Genomic DNA, 17,977 nt, shown 5'->3' on the forward strand with positions numbered 1-17,977 from the left:
CTGCCACACATCCCAAACGCCTATCTTATGGTATCAGTTGTGCACCTAATGAGTGATGAAACCCATCTTCTGCTCACCTGCGTTCATTTGTTCTGTATCTCTCCACATCACCGTCGATATCTCTTCTTTCCCCCTCCCCTGACTCTCAGTCTGAAGAAGGGTCTCGACCCGAAACGTCGCCCATTCCTTCCCTCCACAGATGCTGCCCGACCCGCTGAGTTACTCCAGCGCTCTGTGAAACGTCACTTATCCTTGTTAGAAACATAGACAATAGGTGCAGGAGGAGGCCGTTCGGCCCTTCGAGCCTGTACGCACCGCCATTCAATATGATCATGGCTGATCAGCAGGTATCCCACTGCCTGAGTGCTGGAAAACAGGATGTGTAACAGGATGTCCAGCTCAGTATCCCGTACCTGCCTTCTCTCCATACCCCCTGATCCCTTTAGCCACAAGGGCCACATCTAACTCCCTCTTAAATATAGCCAATGAACTGGCCTCAACTACCTTCTGTGGCAGAGAATTCCACAGATTCACCACTCTCTGTGTGGAAAAAAACGTCCTCATCTCAGTCCTAAAAGTCTTCCCCCTTATCCTTAAGCTGTGACCCCTTGTTCTGGACTTCCCCAACATCGGGAACAATCTTCCTTCATCTAGCCTGTCCAACCCCTTAAGAATTTTGTAAGTTTCTACAAAATGTTCTCCAGAGATGCTGCCTGACCCGCTGAGTTACTCCAGCACTCTGTGAAACGTCACCTGTCCATGTTCTCCACAGATGCTGCCTGACCCGCTGAGTTACTCCAGCACTCTGTGAAACGTCACCTATCCATGTTCCACACAGATGCTGCCTGACCCGCTGAGTTACTCCAGCACTCTGTGAAACGTCACCTATCCATGTTCTCCACAGATGCTGCCTGACCCGCTGAGTTACTCCAGCACTCTGTGAAACGTCACCTATCCATGTTCTCCACAGATGCTGCCTGACCCGCTGAGTTACTCCAGCACTCTGTGAAACGTCACCTATCCATGTTCCACACAGATGCTGCCTGACCCGCTGAGTTACTCCAGCACTCTGTGAAACGTCACCTATCCATGTTCTCCACAGATGCTGCCTGACCCGCTGAGTTACTCCAGCACTCTGTGAAACGTCACCTATCCATGTTCTCCACAGATGTTGCCTGACCCGCTGAGTTACTCCAGCACTCTGTGTCTATCATTGCTCCATGTATCATGCAGTTCATTCCCTTTAATTCAGGCTGCTGCACACAGAATGGATGCCACCTGTGTTGAAATGTGATCCATGTCTGAGTGTGGGTATCAGGGGTTATGGGGGGGAAGGCAGGAGAATGGTGTGAGGAGGGAGAGATAGATCAGCCATGATGGAATGGCGGAGCTGACTTGATGGGCCGAATGGCCTAATTCTGCAAGTTACTTTCTCTTTCAGCACTTTCTCTATTCATTGAGTTTTCTTTCTTAGGAAACAATGCCACCGTCTAATAATTCGTGGTCCTCATCTCAGGATGACAACGACGATTCCAAGCTTCTGAGAAAGGCAAAAGAATCACCGTTCATTCCAATCGGTATGAGTCCATCTAGGTTTTAACAAGAAATGTGATTCATGCAAAAACAGAAAATACTGCAATGACATGGCAGGCAGCATCTGCGAAAGAGGAAACAGAGTATTACGTACAACATTCAATTGGATTTTAGTCAGCACAGCCATCGTGGGCTGAAGGGCCTTTACAAAATGCTGGATTGTTGTATAGACTATGTGCAATACTAACGGTCTGTCTGTATCACACTGGGGTACAGTACCGGTGGGGACGGGTCTGTCGCTGTATAACACTGGGGTACAGTACAGGTGGGGCCGGGTCTGTGTGTGTGTAACACTGGGGTACAGTACCGGTGGGGATGGGTCTGTGTGTGTGTGTCACACTCGGGTACAGTACAGGTGGGGACGGGTCTGTGTGTGTGTAACACTGGGGTACAGTACCGGTGGGGATGGGTCTGTGTGTGTGTCACACTCGGGTACAGTACCGGTGGGGACGGGTCTGTGTGTGTAACACTGGGGTACAGTACAGGTGGGGCCGGGTCTGTGTGTGTGTAACACTGGGGTACAGTACCGGTGGGGACGGGTCTGTGTGTGTGTAACACTGGGGTACAGTACAGGTGGGGACGGGTCTGTGTGTGTGTCACACTCGGGTACAGTACCGGTGGGGACGGGTCTGTGTGTGTGTAACACTGGGGTACAGTACAGGTGGGGATAGGTCTGTGTTTGTGTGTAACACTGGGGTACAGTACAGGTGGGGACGGGTCTGTGTGTAACACTGGGGTACAGTACCGGTGGGGACATGTCTGTGTGTGTGTGTAACACTGGGGTACAGTACCGGTGGGGACGGGTCTGTCACTGTATAACACTGGGGTACAGTACAGGTGGGGACGGGTCTGTGTGTGTGTAACACTGGGGTACAGTACAGGTGGGGACAGGTCTGTGTGTAACACTGGGGTACAGTACAGGTGGGGGCGGGTCTGTGTGTGTGTGTAACACTGGGGTACAGTACCGGTGGGGACGGGTCTGTCACTGTATAACACTGGGGTACAGTACAGGTGGGGACGGGTCTGTGTGTAACACTGGGGTACAGTACTGGTGGGGACAGGTCTGTGTGTAACACTGGGGTACAGTACAGGTGGGGACGGGTCTGTGTGTGTGTGTGTAACACTGGGGTACAGTACTGGTGGGGACAGGTCTGTGTGTAACACTGGGGTGCAGTACAGGTGGGGGCGGGTGTGTGTGTAACACTGGGGTACAGTACAGATGGGGATGGGTCTGTCACTGTATAACACTGGGGTACAGTACAGGTGGGGACGGGTCTGTGTGTAACACTGGGGTACAGTACAGCTGGGGACGGGTCTGTGTGTAACACTGGGGTACAGTACAGGTGGGGACGGGTCTGTGTGTAACACTGGGGTACAGTACAGGTGGGGACGGGTCTGTCACTGTCTTAACACTGGGGTACAGTACAGGTGGGGACGGGTGTGTGTGTGTGTAACACTGGGGTACAGTACCGGTGGGGACGGGTGTGTGTGTAACACTGGGGTACAGTACAGGTGGGGACGGGTCTGTGTGTAACACTGGGGTACAGTACTGGTGGGGACAGGTCTGTGTGTAACACTGGGGTACAGTACTGGTGGGGACAGGTCTGTGTGTAACACTGGGGTACAGTACTGGTGGGGACAGGTCTGTGTGTAACACTGGGGTACAGTACTGGTGGGGACAGGTCTGTGTAACACTGGGGTACAGTACCGGTGGGGACGGGTCTGTGTGTGTGTGTAACACTGGGGTACAGTACCGGTGGGGATGGGTCTGTCACTGTATAACACTGGGGTACAGTACAGGTGGGGACAGGTCTGGGTGTAACACTGGGGTACAGTACCGGTGGGGACAGGTCTGTGTGTGTAACATTGGGGTACAGTACAGGTGGGGACGGGTCTGTGTGTAACACTGGGGTACAGTACAGGTGGGGACAGGTCTGTGTAACACTGGGGTACAGTACTGGTGGGGACAGGTCTGTGTGTAACACTGGGGTACAGTACTGGTGGGGACAGGTCTGTGTGTAACACTGGGGTACAGTACTGGTGGGGACAGGTCTGTGTAACACTGGGGTACAGTACCGGTGGGGACGGGTCTGTGTGTGTGTGTAACACTGGGGTACAGTACCGGTGGGGATGGGTCTGTCACTGTATAACACTGGGGTACAGTACAGGTGGGGATGGGTCTGTCACTGTATAACACTGGGGTACAGTATCGGTGGGGACGGGTCTGTGTGTAACACTGGGGTACAGTACCGGTGGGGACAGGTCTGTGTGTGTAACATTGGGGTACAGTACAGGTGGGGACGGGTCTGTGTAACACTGGGGTACAGTACCGGTGGGGACGGGTCTGTGTGTGTGTGTAACACTGGGGTACAGTACCGGTGGGGATGGGTCTGTCACTGTATAACACTGGGGTACAGTACCGGTGGGGACGGGTCTGTGTGTAACACTGGGGTACAGTACCGGTGGGGACAGGTCTGTGTGTGTAACATTGGGGTACAGTACAGGTGGGGACGGGTCTGTGTGTAACACTGGGGTACAGTACCGGTGGGGACAGGTCTGTGTGTGTAACATTGGGGTACAGTACCGGTGGGGACGGGTCTGTGTGTGTGTGTGTAACACTGGGGTACAGTACAGGTGGGGACAGGTCTGTGTGTGTGTAACACTGGGGTACAGTACAGGTGGGGACGGGTCTGTGTGTAACACTGGGGTACAGTACAGGTGGGGACGGGTCTGTGTGTAACACTGGGGTACAGTACAGGTGGGGACAGGTCTGTGTGTGTGTAACACTGGGGTACAGTACCGGTGGGGACAGGTCTGTGTGTAACACTGGGGTACAGTACCGGTGGGGACGGGTCTGTGTGTAACACTGGGGTACAGTACTGGTGGGGACGGGTCTGTGTGTAACACTGGTGTACAGTACAGGTGGGGACGGGTCTATCGCTGTACAACACTGGGTGAGGTGAGAATCCAACTGACTGGGTTGTGAGGGGGCTGTGGGAAGTATTCTTCCTCCTGCTCACGAGCTGTTCAGCACACAACACAAGCTTCAGCTTTGTCCTCATGTGACCTGGTCGTCGGAGCGACCTGACTTACGGCCATTAGGTTGACAGTGCAGATTTGTACATAAGCTAGGGTGCATTTTGAATTTTAATCTGTCTCTTGCCAGTTGTTGTACTGGTATGGGAGGTCTCTCAGGATTGTAAATTCCTACGTTCTTGGAGCAGAATTATGCCATTCGGCTCATCGTCTACTCCACCATTCATTCATGGCTGATCTATCTTTCCCTCTCGACCCCATTCTCCTGCCTTCTCCCCATAACGCCTGACACCCGTACTAATCAAGAATCTGTCAATATCTGCCTTAAAAATATCCATTGACGGTTATCCACAGCCGTCTGAGGCAGTGAATTCCATAGATTTACCACCCTCTGACTGAAGAAATTCCCCCTCATTTCCTTTCTAAAGGTACGACCTTTTATTCTGAGGCTGTGGCCTCTGGTCCTAGACTCTCCCACTAGTGGAAACATCTTCTCCACATCCACTCTATCCAGGCCTCTCACTGTTCGATCATGTGTGCGTTGTGGGGTTGGAGCAGGACGGGAATAGAGTAACACTTCATTGCATCCATCCAAGCTTTTTGATGCCCTGTGGTCTTCCTTAAACTTCCTCACAGTTTAAGGATAAGGGGGAAGTCTTTTAGGACCGAGATGAGAAAGTTTTTCTTCACACAGAGAGTGGTGAATCTGTGGAATTCTCTGCCACAGAAGGTAATTGAGGCCAGTTCATTGGCTATATTTAAGAGGGAGTTAGATGTGGCCCTTGTGGCTAAAGGGATCAGGGGGTATGGAGAGAAGGCAGGTACGGGATACTGAGTTGGATGATCAGCCATGATCATATTGAATGGCGGTGCAGGCTCGAAGGGCCGAATGGCCTACTCCTGCGCCTATTTTCTATGTTTCTGTTTCTATGTTGAGCCAGGTATCGCAGGATGTCTTGCTATTGTGGCGCTGGGTTTACAACGACTCCGCAAAACAGAACAGAAGATGTCGGTGCATCTCATCCACATGAGAGTGGCTGCTCAAGGCTTTGTGGTGGGAGCAATTACATTGGGTAAGAGATGAGTCTTCAATGACCCACAGCGTTCTCTACCAGTACTCAAAGGGTAAAACACAAAGCACTGAAGCAACTCAGGGTCGGGCAGCATATCTGGAGGACGTGGGTTGGCGATATTTCGGGTCAGAACCTTTCTTTAATGTTCCCAATGTTGGGGGAGTCCAGAACCAGGGGCCACACACAGTCTAAGAATAAAGGGGAGGCCATTTAAAACTGAGGTGAGGAAAAACCTTTTCACCCAGAGTTGTGAATCTGTGGAATTCTCTGCCACAGAAGGCAGTGGAGGCCAATTCACTGGATGAATTTAAAAGAGAGTTAGATAGAGCTCTAGGGCTAGCGGAATCAAGGGATATGGGGAGAAGGCCGGCATGGGTTACTGATTGTGGATGATCAGCCATGATCCCAATGAATGGCGGTGCTGGCTCGAAGGGCCTCCTCCTGCACCTATTTTCTATGGTATCTATGTTCTTCAGACTGATTGTAGTAGGGGGAGAAAGCTGGATAAGAGAGGTGGGGTGGGGAAATGCCTGGCAGGTGATAGGTGGAGCAAACAAAATGTGTAGAAAGATGCTGGTATGTACCAAAGATAGACACAATGTCTATGTTTATGGCCGTCCCTTTGGGTTCACCCTTCACTCCTTTCTCTTTTCTGTCCCATTTTCCCATCCCCATCTGCCAAATCAACGCATCCTCACCTGTATCCACCTATCACTTAGCAATAGACACAAAGAGCTGGAGTAACGCAGCAGGTGAAACATCTCTGGAGAATCTGAAGGAGGGTCCCGACCCGAAACGTCGCCCCTTCCTTTTTCGCCAGGGATGCGCAGGCAAGTGGGACTCGTGTAGGTGGGACATGTTGATCAGTTGTGGGCAAGATGGGTGGAAGGGCCAGTTTCCACACTGTGACTCTATCTTATCAGTCCTTGAGCAAGTGAGCAGAGTGGAGATGGGAGTCAGGACTTTAAGAAGCAGTTCAAAATTCCAGAAACTCTGTTGCAACAGCATCGTCTTGTAAATGTTCTGTCTTTTCCAGGTGTCGTCTACTCTATGTTTAATGATTACCTCAGGAAACCTCGACAAGGGTAGCAATCCTTGGAAAAAGAGGACTTGTTTACGAGTTGGAGTCAAGCCTCGACTTATTTAACCGCTCTGCCGTGGATTTCAGAAGCATGGCACATACCTCACAGCGAGGACAGATGTGCACTGTGTTTTCAGCTAGTTGAAGCTTTCAGTAAAGCTTTCTTCCTCTGGTCTTCATGACCACACACAGTTGTTTGAACCTTATTTACCATGACCCTTGAGCAGCTCGGGGATTGGTGACTTCCCTACTCAAGAAGTGTAAGAAAATAACTGCAGATGCTGGTACAAATCAAAGGTCTTTATTCACAAAATGCCGGAGTAACTCAGCGGGTCAGGCAGCATCTCAGGAGAGAAGGAATGGGTGACGTTTCAGGTCGAGACCCGTCTTCAGACAGATGTCAGGGGGGCGGGACAAAGGAAGGATATAGGTGGAGACAGGAAGATAGAGGGAGAACTGGGAAGAGAGGGACAGAGGAACTATCTAAAGTTGGAGAAGTCAATGTTTATACCGCTGGGCTGCAAGCTGCCCAGGCGAAATATGAGGTGCTGTTCCTCCAATTTCCGGTGGGCCTCACTATGGCACTGGAGGAGGCCCATGACAGAAAGGTCAGACGGGAGTGGGAGGGGGAGTTGAAGTGCTCAGCCACCGGGAGATCAGGTTGGTTGAGGCGGACTGAGCGAAGGTGTTGAGCGAAACGATCGCCGAGCCTGCGTTTGGTTTCGCCGATGTAGAGACGTTGACATCTAGAGCAGCGGATGCAATAGATGAGGTTGGAGGAGGTGCAGGTGAACCTATCTTACCTGGAAGTGCTCAAACATCAGTGTGCTGTCAAAGGTTATAGTATGGGGAAAGTGCATCTGGATATACTGCACAATACCCTTCATCGCACTTCTTCCACACTGTCCTGCAACTTGATTTCCCTCCTCCTACAGAGTTCTTCCTGCTGATAGAGCGAGTGGATCAAAGCTTTCCACTCAGCCCCTGCAGGGCTTTATACATGACTCCAGGATGTGCAGGGCACATGGCTTCCTCTCCCTTGGTTCATGCTGTTTTGTCAGAACCCACTTCAGTTTATCCCTCTTTCTTCATTAATTTTGGTCGTACCAACTCTTGTATAACTGTAGCACGACGCCCCCACTTCTATGCTCAAGACTCGGGCGGTACGGTGCGGTGGCGCAGCGGTGGAGTTGCTGCCTTGCAGCGCCGGAGATCCAGGTCCGATCCCGACTACGGGTGCTGTTTGTACGGAGTTTGTACCTTCTCCCTGTGGGTTTCCTCCAAGATCTTCAGTTTCCTCCCACATTCCAAAGACGTACAGGTTTGTAGGTAAATTGGCTTGGTGTATGTGTAAATTGTCCCTCGTGTGCGTAGGATGGTGTTAATGTGCAAGGATCGCTGGAGGGCCTGTTTCCGCACTGTATCTCTAAACTAAACGAACAAAGGCCAACGTGCCAAAAGCTGCCCTGCCCACCTTATCTACCTGTGATGCCACTTTCAAGGAACTATGTACCTGCACTCCTACATCATTCCCCAGAGCCCTACCATTCACTGTGTACTTGAGGGGCAACCTTTTGCACCCAGAGGGTGGTGGGTATATGGGACAAATGGTCAGGAGGGGTAATTGAGACAGGTACTATAACAACATTTAAAAGACATTGGGACAGGTACGTGGAAGTTATTTGACACCAATCCAAATAAACAATTCAACAGGACATAGAACAGAGACAGACTTGAAATAGTTCTCATCCATCATCTTTAACAATGGGTATAAATGAGCAAAAGGTCACCATGCATCGCTCCCAGCACTATTAAAGTGAACATCAAGAGTTGGCACACACTACCAGGTGTGAAACATCATGTTTAAACTTTACGTTGACCTGTTCAGACAGGACCAAGACAAACACGTCCAATTCTGGTCACCAAAGCAAAATGCCATTCTGGAAGTGACGCAGAGGATGGAGTGGTGCCAATCTCGGTTTCAGAGCGAGCTAACACGGAAAATTGGGATTCTTCCCAATTGGGAGTGAATTTCAGAGAAAGACTCCAGAGCAGTTGATAGAGGTGCTGCCTCACGCCGCCAGCCTCGGGTTCGATCCTAATCACAGGAGCTGTCTGTGTGGAATCTGCACGTTTTCCCTCGTGACTGTGCGAGTCTTCCCCAGGTGCTTAGGCTTCCTCCCACATCCCAATTACGTGCGGGTTTGTAGGTTAATAGGCCACTGTAAATTGCCACCCAGTGTGGATGAGAAAGTGGGATAGCCGAGATCTAGTGCTAATGGTGATCAATGGTCAGTGTGGACTCAGTGGGCCTGTTTCTATGCTGCATCTTTCAATCAGTCAAACACTTAATTAATCCATACCAACATGGCAGTGAGAAATGCTAATTAAAGTGGAAAGGTAAATTTGATGTCATGAAAATCTTTATCAAGTAAAACTAACACTTAAAATGGGCTTGCATAGGGAAGCAGAGGCCATTTAAACAATGCTGGTTCCAATTGCTTTTAACTATGGACAGTACACTGGCAGGATTTGCAAAGCTTGATATCCAAGAAACCCGTGCAAAACAGCACAAGCACTTGAGACATGACAAAGTCAGTTAACGTAGTTATTTAGTTTAGTTTAGAGATACAGCGCAGAAACAGGCCCTTCAGCCCACTGGGTCCGTGCCGACCAGCGATCCCCGCACACTAACACTATCCTATATTAACCTACATACCTGTACATCTTTGGAGTGCGGGGGGAAACCGAAGATCTCGGAGAAAACCCACGCATGTCACGGGGAGAACGTACAAACTCTGTACAGACAGCACCCGTAGTCGGGATGGAACCCGGGTCTCCGGCGCTGCATTTGCTGTAAGGCAGCAACTTTACTGCTGCGCCACCGTGCCGCCTTAAACCAGGGGGAGGTGCAATGGAAACTCAGCCTTTCAAAGGATGGGTAAGAGTGAAGAATAGCCTTCATCCAGATCTATCGGGATAGTTAATCTTGTCATTTCCTCAGAGACCTGCAAGAAATGATCAGGAGAGTTGAAATGCCCTTAAATTATGCTCTGCGACACTGCATGCATGGAACAGTGGAATGTTTCACTTTTGCATGAAGTCCTAGAGAGAAGCCAACCTACTTGATTTTTGTTGACAGGAGACTTTTGAACCTAGGGAGCTTGCTTAGTCGGGACCATGATTGGAGTGGTACTCTTTTGCAGTGCACTTCAGACTGATGCTGTTTGTCAATTCAATTAGTGTGCAATGGAGTTCTGATTGCAAGATGAGTTTAAAACATTTGGCCAATGGCTTAGTGTCCAAGGTTCCTTGGGAAGCTGGGAATTACAACCCACAAGGGCGGTGCAGCGGTAGAGTTGCTGCCTTACCACACCAGAGACCCGGGCTCCATCCTGACTACAGGTGCTGTCTGTATGGAGTTTGTACATTCTCCCCGTGACCTCGTTGGTTTTTTCCAGTTTCCTCCCACACTCCAAAGACGTACAGGTTTGTAGGTTAATTGGCTTTAGTAAGTTGTGAAAAAATTGTCCCTTGTGCGTGTAGGTTAGTGTACGGGATGATCACTGGGTGGGCCAAAGAGCTCTGTATCTCTAAAGTAAAGTCTAAACTCACTGGATCATAATACTAATGTCAGCAAAGTGCATCAAGTTTAGGATGTACAGTATCCCTTTCATAATACCCTTGGAGTTGGCTTTCAAATGTACAAAATGTAAAGTGCTTGAAGAAAACCCAAACCACAGAAAACAAGACATCAAACACCATCTTTATTGGTGCACTCAAAGCAAATGACTAAACATTTATAGCAAAGGGTAATTTCACAGTAAACAGTAAACTTTTAAAAAATAAATCATAGTAGGACATTAGTAAGATGTCTAAATGAATACCGAACTTTCAAGCCATTGAACTACAATCCAAGTGCCCCCAAATAAGTCATTTAAAACTCGGTACTGTGCTCGAATTATTGCAACCAGTAGCTTGGAGCCAAGTTGAGATGGAGTCCAGAGTCAGCCAGGTTCTTGCTGTGTCACAGTGACACATTGTTGGTCGCATAACAAAACATTTCATGATGGCCGGTAACATTAGAATCAAACCACTCACTTTATAGAAGCAATGCGATGAGTGGCTTAATACTGTTAGAGCTCAGTTTCAAATATATTGGTCCCGTATCGGAATAAAAAAATTAAATGATCAAAACTTCAACTGAAATATACTGTTCTGCACTCAAATGAAGAGGAGAATCGTTGCAGTTCTACAAGATATTTGGTCACTTTTGGTACTTCTATGCAAAAAGGTCTATCTAAACTAGCTTCCTTTCAGAAAGCATATATAATCCACTTGCATGCAAGGTGTAGTCAAACTCGGTGAGTGATAGGGAACAAGAGGAAGCAGCTAAAAAACATCCTCTGTGGTGTTATCACTTTACAACACACTACAAGAAATCTTCCAACAGGCAAAGTTTTAAAATTACACGCTGAGAGGCAGTGCTGAGACTGCAGAATGAATTTGTTGGACAAGTCTGGAGGACCAGTAGAAAAAAGCCGGGGGGGGGGGGAACAGTGTAACGGTGTTTTGGAAAAGAAAAGAACTGCCAAATCTCGCAAAACCAGAAGCAGTCTATTAATTCAAACACTATGTTTTATTTCCAAATGAGAGATTAGCTCTGGATAGAGGAGTTACAATGGCTTCCCTCGTTCCCACATTTCCCTAAGGACGAGCAGCCTTCTTCACTGTCAGAGTGAAGCACAGAGCTAGGAATGATGTGCAGAGTCAGACCAGATCCACTGTGGATACAAGGCACCCATCTCACACCATACTGGATAGAAACGGGTTGCAGCAAAGAGAAACCCATCAACTGGCGACTTGCTTTCTTGTGATACCAACCTCCTGCTCATCTAATTTAATCAGATCATTTTATGGAAACAGAATATCAGGAGGGGACTGAAAAATGAGTGCAAATAGAAAAAGGTGCTATTTGCTGACCAGTTATTTCATCCATCTCTCCATGCATCTCAATTGTTTTTAGAAAACCATCTTCACCTCATGTTAATGCAGAGTGCAGTACTGAAATAAAATCACGATCACAATGTGGTCATACACCAACACAAAACAGGTAACCACCAAATCATACAATATTCCAACAGCATCTTTTCTGGACAAACACAGTTGATTGCATTCTGCAATACTGTCATTTGTGATTACTGCTGAATATCGATTAACACATATTAACTAAAAGGTCCCTGTGTTGATGACAACAGCTCAAGGCTATGTTTGGACCAGTCACTAACAGGATAAAAACGGAAAACCTGCACTTCTAACCATTCAGGCTGCAACGAAATCTATACTTGGTAGATTTAAAGAAACTAATTCAACGACCAAAAAAAAAGCAGAATTTTTTTCATTAACTGCTTTACTTCAAACTTCAATCAACTCTCAGCTCCGTGCTCCGGCAAAATGCCAGAGCAGTCATTAAAACATCATACAAAATACTTTTCTTTAGAAAAATACAAGAAACCGTAACATGCTAGAGGATTGAGCTGTGCTATCGTGAAAACATTGTGTGTGCACTAGGTTGTGGAAAACAGGGACGGGAGGAGTCACATAGTGTGAAACATTTTAGAGTGTTTCTGTATCGGGATTTGACGTATGGGATGCAATGCTCAGTTTGGGATGATGGGAGCTTATCTGAGATGAAGTTCTTTAAATGATTGTCATGCTGCTAAAGTCAGACTGACAACTACATACATATTGCTAGATTGGGAAGCCTTTCTCATTTAATAAACTAGGTTGGTTTCTATTCAGTCAGAATCTGTGGCAGTATTACTCATGTTGGGGCAGGCTTCCCTCAGTAGTTTATTAGTGCTTTCTGAACAGATTATACCCTTCTGCCAGTTTCGTTGCAAGTGCGGAAGACAACTTTTCATCTCTGCTCTTTGGCAGGAGACTACTCCTGAGCTACTGCGGGTGCAGGGTCCGAGACTTTGCTCCACTGAGAATGGTACGGCACGGAGATACTCTCGGAGGTAGTCGAAGGGATGGGGCAAAATGGTGGCACTGTGGGGAAGGCCGGAAGCACAGGGGTCATGGCATGATCGATGGGGGGGAGGTTTGATAAAGCCAGGCGTGGCAGTGGACTGGTAGTTGACAAGGGCGAATCTGGAACAGATTAAAAAAAAACAGAACAACAGAATTAAAGGCCAAATCCCAGAAATGATGCATATCTAACACGAAGCAGAGGGAGATGCAGTTGACTACCACTTGCACATGTCCAAAACTGTTCCGTTACTTTAGCATTTTCTCAGTTACAGGAAGATACTGATTAGTTGGTAAAATGGGCAGAGCAGCGGCAGAAGGAATTTAATCGGCAAGTGCAAGCGATGCATTTTGGTACAACTAATAGTCAATAGTCAATTTATTTGTCACATACACATAAATGTGCAGTGAAATGAAAAATTACCCGCAGTTCAACAATAAGACCAATAAAAATAAGCAATAAAAATATGCAATAACACATACAATCATAAACCAACACCAAACAAAAGAAATATCCATCACAGTGAGTCTCCTCCAGTCACCTCCTCACTGTGATGGAAATAACTACGATAGTTCATCCCCACCCCCTAATATACAGCAGGTATTAGAGGAGGAAATGAATAGGGAGATCACAGATAGCTGCAAGAATATTGGGTTGTAATAGCAGGGGGGGGATTTGAGTAAGGGCTTCATGGGGTGGAATTTGTTAAGTGTGTTGGGGAAAATTTCCCCATCAATAAGCTGGAAAGAGTGCAGAGAAGAATTATCAGGATGTTTTCAGAACTCAAGGCTCTGCGATATAGGGAGATTTAGGCAGGCTAGGACTCTTCCATTGGTGCACTGGAGCCCGAGGTGTATGTAGGAATGTACAGAATCATGAGGGGAATAGATAGAGTGAATGCACAGTCTGAGTGAATAGATAGAGTGAATTACCCAGGGTTGGGGAATCAAGAACCAAAGGATATGGGTTTAAGGTGAGAGGGGAAAGATATAAAGGGAACCTGAGGGGCAACCTTTTCATAGGTGGTGGGTACATGGAATGAGCTGCCAGATGTACCATAATAACATATAAGAAACATTTGGACAGGTGCATGGATAGGAAAGGTTTAGAGGGATAATGGAACAAATGTTAGTAAATGGGACTAGCTCAGATGGACATGTTGGTCAGCATGGACAAGTTGGCCCCGAGGGCCTGTTTCCATCCTCTATGACTAATAGGTACATGATCCTGCAAGAGCTGGGTCAAAACTAGATCTCCTCTTGGGAAATAAGGCAGGGCAGGTGACTGAAGTGTTAGTGGGAGAGCATTTTGGGACCAGTGACCTGAATTCTGTTAGTTTTTAAATAATTCTGGAAGCTGGGAAGACTGGTCCAACAGTTGAAGTCCTACATTGGGACAAGGCTATTTTTAACGTACTACACAGGAACTTTCAGAAGTTCATTGAGGAAGGCTGTTTGCAGGTAAAGGGATATCTGGTAAGTGGGAGGTGTTTAAACACGAGATAACGAGTGTTCAGGGCCAGCATGTTCCTGTTAGATTGAGGGCAAGGCTCGTCGGAGTGGGGAATGGTGGATGACAAGAGACATTGAGACTCTGATCAAGGAAAAGGCGGCATATGTCATGTATAGGCAGCTGGGATCAAGGGAATCCTTTGAGCAGAATAGGGGATGTTGGAGTACACTCTAGAGGGAAATCAGGAGGGGGAAAGGGATAAGAGATACCTTTTGCAGACAAGGTAAAGGAGGATCCAAAGAGATTCTAGATATTAAGGGCAAAAGAGTAACGAAAGAGAGAATAGAAAGATCAACAAGGTCATCTATGTGTGGAGCCACAGGAGATGGGCAATATTAAATGAATATTTCTCGTCTGCATTTACCATGGAGAAAGACATGGGTGCTACTGCACTTGGGGATGTTAATAGTGATGTCTTGAGGGGAGTCCACATCACAGAAGAGGAATTGGCTTGGTATCAATGTAAAATTGTCCCTAGTGTGTGTAGGATAGTGCTAGTGTGTGGGGATTGCTGGTTGGCGGGGACACGGTGGGCCGAAGGGCCCGTTTCCGCATGGTCTCTAAACTAAAAAGACCCACCGAGTTCCTCCAGCACTTTGCTTCACATTCCAGCATTTGCAGCTTCTTTTGCCTCCATTTGGCTGGTTAATTTGATGGGACATTAGTTATGGAAGGAATAAACCGAAGCAAATCCAAAATAAAAACATTATTTTCCACAGCCCACTCACCAGTAGCCAAACAAAATACAAATCACTCAACATTTTACCTGCAGACGTGCTCACAAGATTTCCTCCCATTCCAGGTGGTACTGTCCCCATAGCAAGGTTGGGAAAAGCCACGTTTAGATTTGGAAAATTAGGTAGGTTGGTAAACATGGGAGGTGCAGTTATCAGACCTGAGGGGGGAGAAAAAAAACAAGCTACCACAAATTGACCAGTTGGCAGAAGGATGGGTAAGAAAATGTGAACTTCAACTCAACGGTGTAAAATCAATGCATTTGCTATCCAGTTGTTCACATACTTTGGCAGAAAGGTCGCATTTTAACAAAAGCCCTCGGAATGCATGGATCAGTTATACCAGCAGGACGTAGACAGTAGAAAATCATGGGTGCTGCCCAGTTACAATGAAGCAGTTTGCAAACCATCTATCTGCAGCCTAGCTTCCCCCACACGTATCAACACGATAATCAAACAATCTTTTTGATTAAAAAAATTATAAACCCCAAAGTATTACAAGGATATTTAAACATAGAACTTCACATTTAGATTTTTTTAGATTTAGAGATACAGCGCAGAAACAGGCCCTTCAGCCCACCGGGTCCGCGCCGCCCAGCGATCCCCGCACTCTAACACTATCCTACACCCACTAGGGACACTTTTTACATTTGCCCAGCCAATTAACCTACACACCTGTACGTCTTTGGAGTAGGCCCTTCGGTCATAAACAGGCCCATCGGTTCACAATGTCTGTGCCGAACATGATGCCAAGACCGACTCTTACCTGCCTGCACATTATCCATATCCCTCCATATCCAAGGTATTTATTCACAAAATGCTGGAGTAACTCAGCAGGTCAGGCAGCATCTCAGGAGAGAAGGAATGGGTGACGTTTCAGGTCGAGACCCTTCCTCAGTTTGAAGAAGGGTCTCGACCCGAAACGTCACCCATTCCTTCTCTCCCGAGATGCTGCCTGACCTGTTGAGTTACTCCAGCATTTTGTGAATAAATACCTTCGATTTGTACCAGCATCTGCAGTAATTTTCTGACACTATCCCTCCATATCCATGTGCCTATCTGAAGGTCACATAAATGCCACTATCGTATCTGCCTCCACTACCACCTCTGGCAGCGTGTTCCAGGCACCCGCCACCCTCTGTGTAAATAAAAAAAACTTGCCCCGCTCATCTCCTTTGAACTTTGCCCCTCGCGCGTTAAAGCTGTGCCCTCGAGTATTTATCATTTCCATCCCGGGGAAAAGGTTCCCGGCACGGTAGCGCAGCGGTAGAGTTGCTGCTTTACAGCGAATGCAGCGCCGGAGACTCAGGTTCGATCCTGACTACGGGTGCTGCACTGTAAGGAGTTTGTACGTTCTCCCCGTGACCTGCGTGGGTTTTCTCCGAGATCTTCGGTTTCCTCCCACACTCCAAAGACGTACAGGTATGTAGGTTAATTGGCTGGGTAAATGTAAAAATTGTCCCTAGTGGGTGTAGGATAGTGTTAATGTACGGGGATCGCTGGGCGGCACGGACTTGGTGGGCCGAAAAGGCCTGTTTCCGGCTGTATATATATGATATGATATGATAATCTACCCTACCTATGCCTCTCGTCATTTTATTTACTTCAATCAGCTTCCTCACAACCTCCTAAGGTGGAGGAGAATAAAGCAGTGGATGAGAATATCTCGTTTCCCCATGTAATCAGGAAACGGAGGTCTAGTTAGGTGTGACGATCAAGCTGCTTAATATTGTGAAGGGATACAATGCACACATCCACATAGACAAAGTTAAAATGTGGTGTTATTCACTATTTTCCATTTCTCACTCTCAATTTGAATTGTAGAGTCTCAGAATTATACAGCACAGATACAGGCCATTCGGTTCCTTGATGTCTATTTGAGCTAATCCCACTTGCCTGCGTTTGGTCCATGTCCCTCTAAACCATTCCTGTCCATGTACCTTGCCGATGCTATTTAAGCATTGCAACTGTACCAGCCTCGACCACTTTATCTGGCAGCTCATTCTAAATGCCCACCACCCTCTGTGTGGAAAAACCCGACCTTCAACCTTTCCCCTCTCACATTAAATCTATGTCCTTTAGTTTTAGACTTCCCTACCCTTGCAAAAAGACTGACCATCCATTTTATTTACGCCCCTCATGATTTTATAAACTTCTTAAGATTACTACTCCTCAGCTTCCTACACTCCAAGGAAAAACAGCAGGGAGGTTCTTTTTTGCAGTAATATTTTGGTGACTTACAGAAATGCACGTCCAATCTGGGAAGGCCAAGGGCACAAGGCAAGACACTTTTGTCAAATAATCACCAGTAAAATATATAAAAGCAAGTTATTAAAAAATAATTCTCTGAATGGACAAAGAATATACTGTGGAATGAATGAGCACATGAAGGTTTTATTCAAACAGGACAAGTGGTTGCATGACAAAATCTATACAAATCACACACAAATGTTATGGACATACCTGGCACAGTACTGGTGATAGCTGCATTAGCTAATGACACAGTGAAAGGTTCATTCAACGGTGAAGGAAATAATGGAACTCCGACAGAACCTGAAAGCAAAAGAGTCAGAATATAAATACCGCAGGAGGGAACTGGCCATATTATAGCACATTTGATTCATACATAACTTATAATTTCAAGGTTTAATTCCACCCCATGTGATCTGACACTGATGCTTCCCACCTGCAGTCAATGTTAGTGTCTAGCACAGACAGGGAGAAGGCAAACTGCTCTCTTCCACTTATCACGAGGTTCTGTTTTGAATAGCAAGCAAGATAAAAGAGGTCAGGCTGGAGATAAAATCAAGCAAAACATGACATCAGTCAATATGGTTCTTTCGATCAGCCCATCCCTTCCATCCAGATGTGCTGCCTGTCCCGTTGAGTCACTCCAGCATTTTGTGTCTATCTT

General features: G+C 47.2%; 3 protein-coding genes across 3 annotated transcripts in view; 1 reads left to right on the top strand and 2 right to left on the bottom strand.

Moving 5' to 3' along the window:
• The window catches only part of csad (cysteine sulfinic acid decarboxylase), a 49,624-nt gene extending 49,521 nt beyond the window's left edge, over positions 1-103 (bottom strand). The window contains exon 1 of the mRNA XM_078431575.1: positions 78-103. The gene's annotated coding sequence lies outside the window, so the exon portion shown is untranslated. The remainder of the gene's footprint in view (positions 1-77) is intronic.
• The window catches only part of LOC144612058 (HIG1 domain family member 1C-like), a 7,451-nt gene extending 581 nt beyond the window's left edge, over positions 1-6,870 (top strand). Inside the window, exons 2-4 of the mRNA XM_078431579.1 lie at positions 1,475-1,577; positions 5,571-5,702; positions 6,739-6,870. Of these exons, the coding sequence (XP_078287705.1) occupies positions 1,481-1,577; positions 5,571-5,702; positions 6,739-6,791 (282 nt within the window). The 5' untranslated portion in view covers positions 1,475-1,480 and the 3' untranslated portion in view covers positions 6,792-6,870. The remainder of the gene's footprint in view (positions 1-1,474; positions 1,578-5,570; positions 5,703-6,738) is intronic.
• Positions 6,871-10,530: 3,660 nt separating this feature from the next.
• LOC144611953 (Golgi reassembly-stacking protein 2-like) overlaps positions 10,531-17,977 on the bottom strand; it is a 40,905-nt gene continuing 33,458 nt past the window's right edge. The window contains exons 8-10 of the mRNA XM_078431311.1: positions 17,527-17,616; positions 15,096-15,224; positions 10,531-12,939 (exon numbers count right to left, since the gene is read on the bottom strand). Coding sequence (XP_078287437.1) covers positions 12,728-12,939; positions 15,096-15,224; positions 17,527-17,616 — 431 coding nt within the window. The 3' untranslated portion in view covers positions 10,531-12,727. The remainder of the gene's footprint in view (positions 12,940-15,095; positions 15,225-17,526; positions 17,617-17,977) is intronic.

The sequence above is a fragment of the Rhinoraja longicauda genome, chromosome 42 (assembly GCF_053455715.1).
Source record: "Rhinoraja longicauda isolate Sanriku21f chromosome 42, sRhiLon1.1, whole genome shotgun sequence".
Classification (NCBI taxonomy): domain Eukaryota; kingdom Metazoa; phylum Chordata; class Chondrichthyes; order Rajiformes; family Arhynchobatidae; genus Rhinoraja; species Rhinoraja longicauda.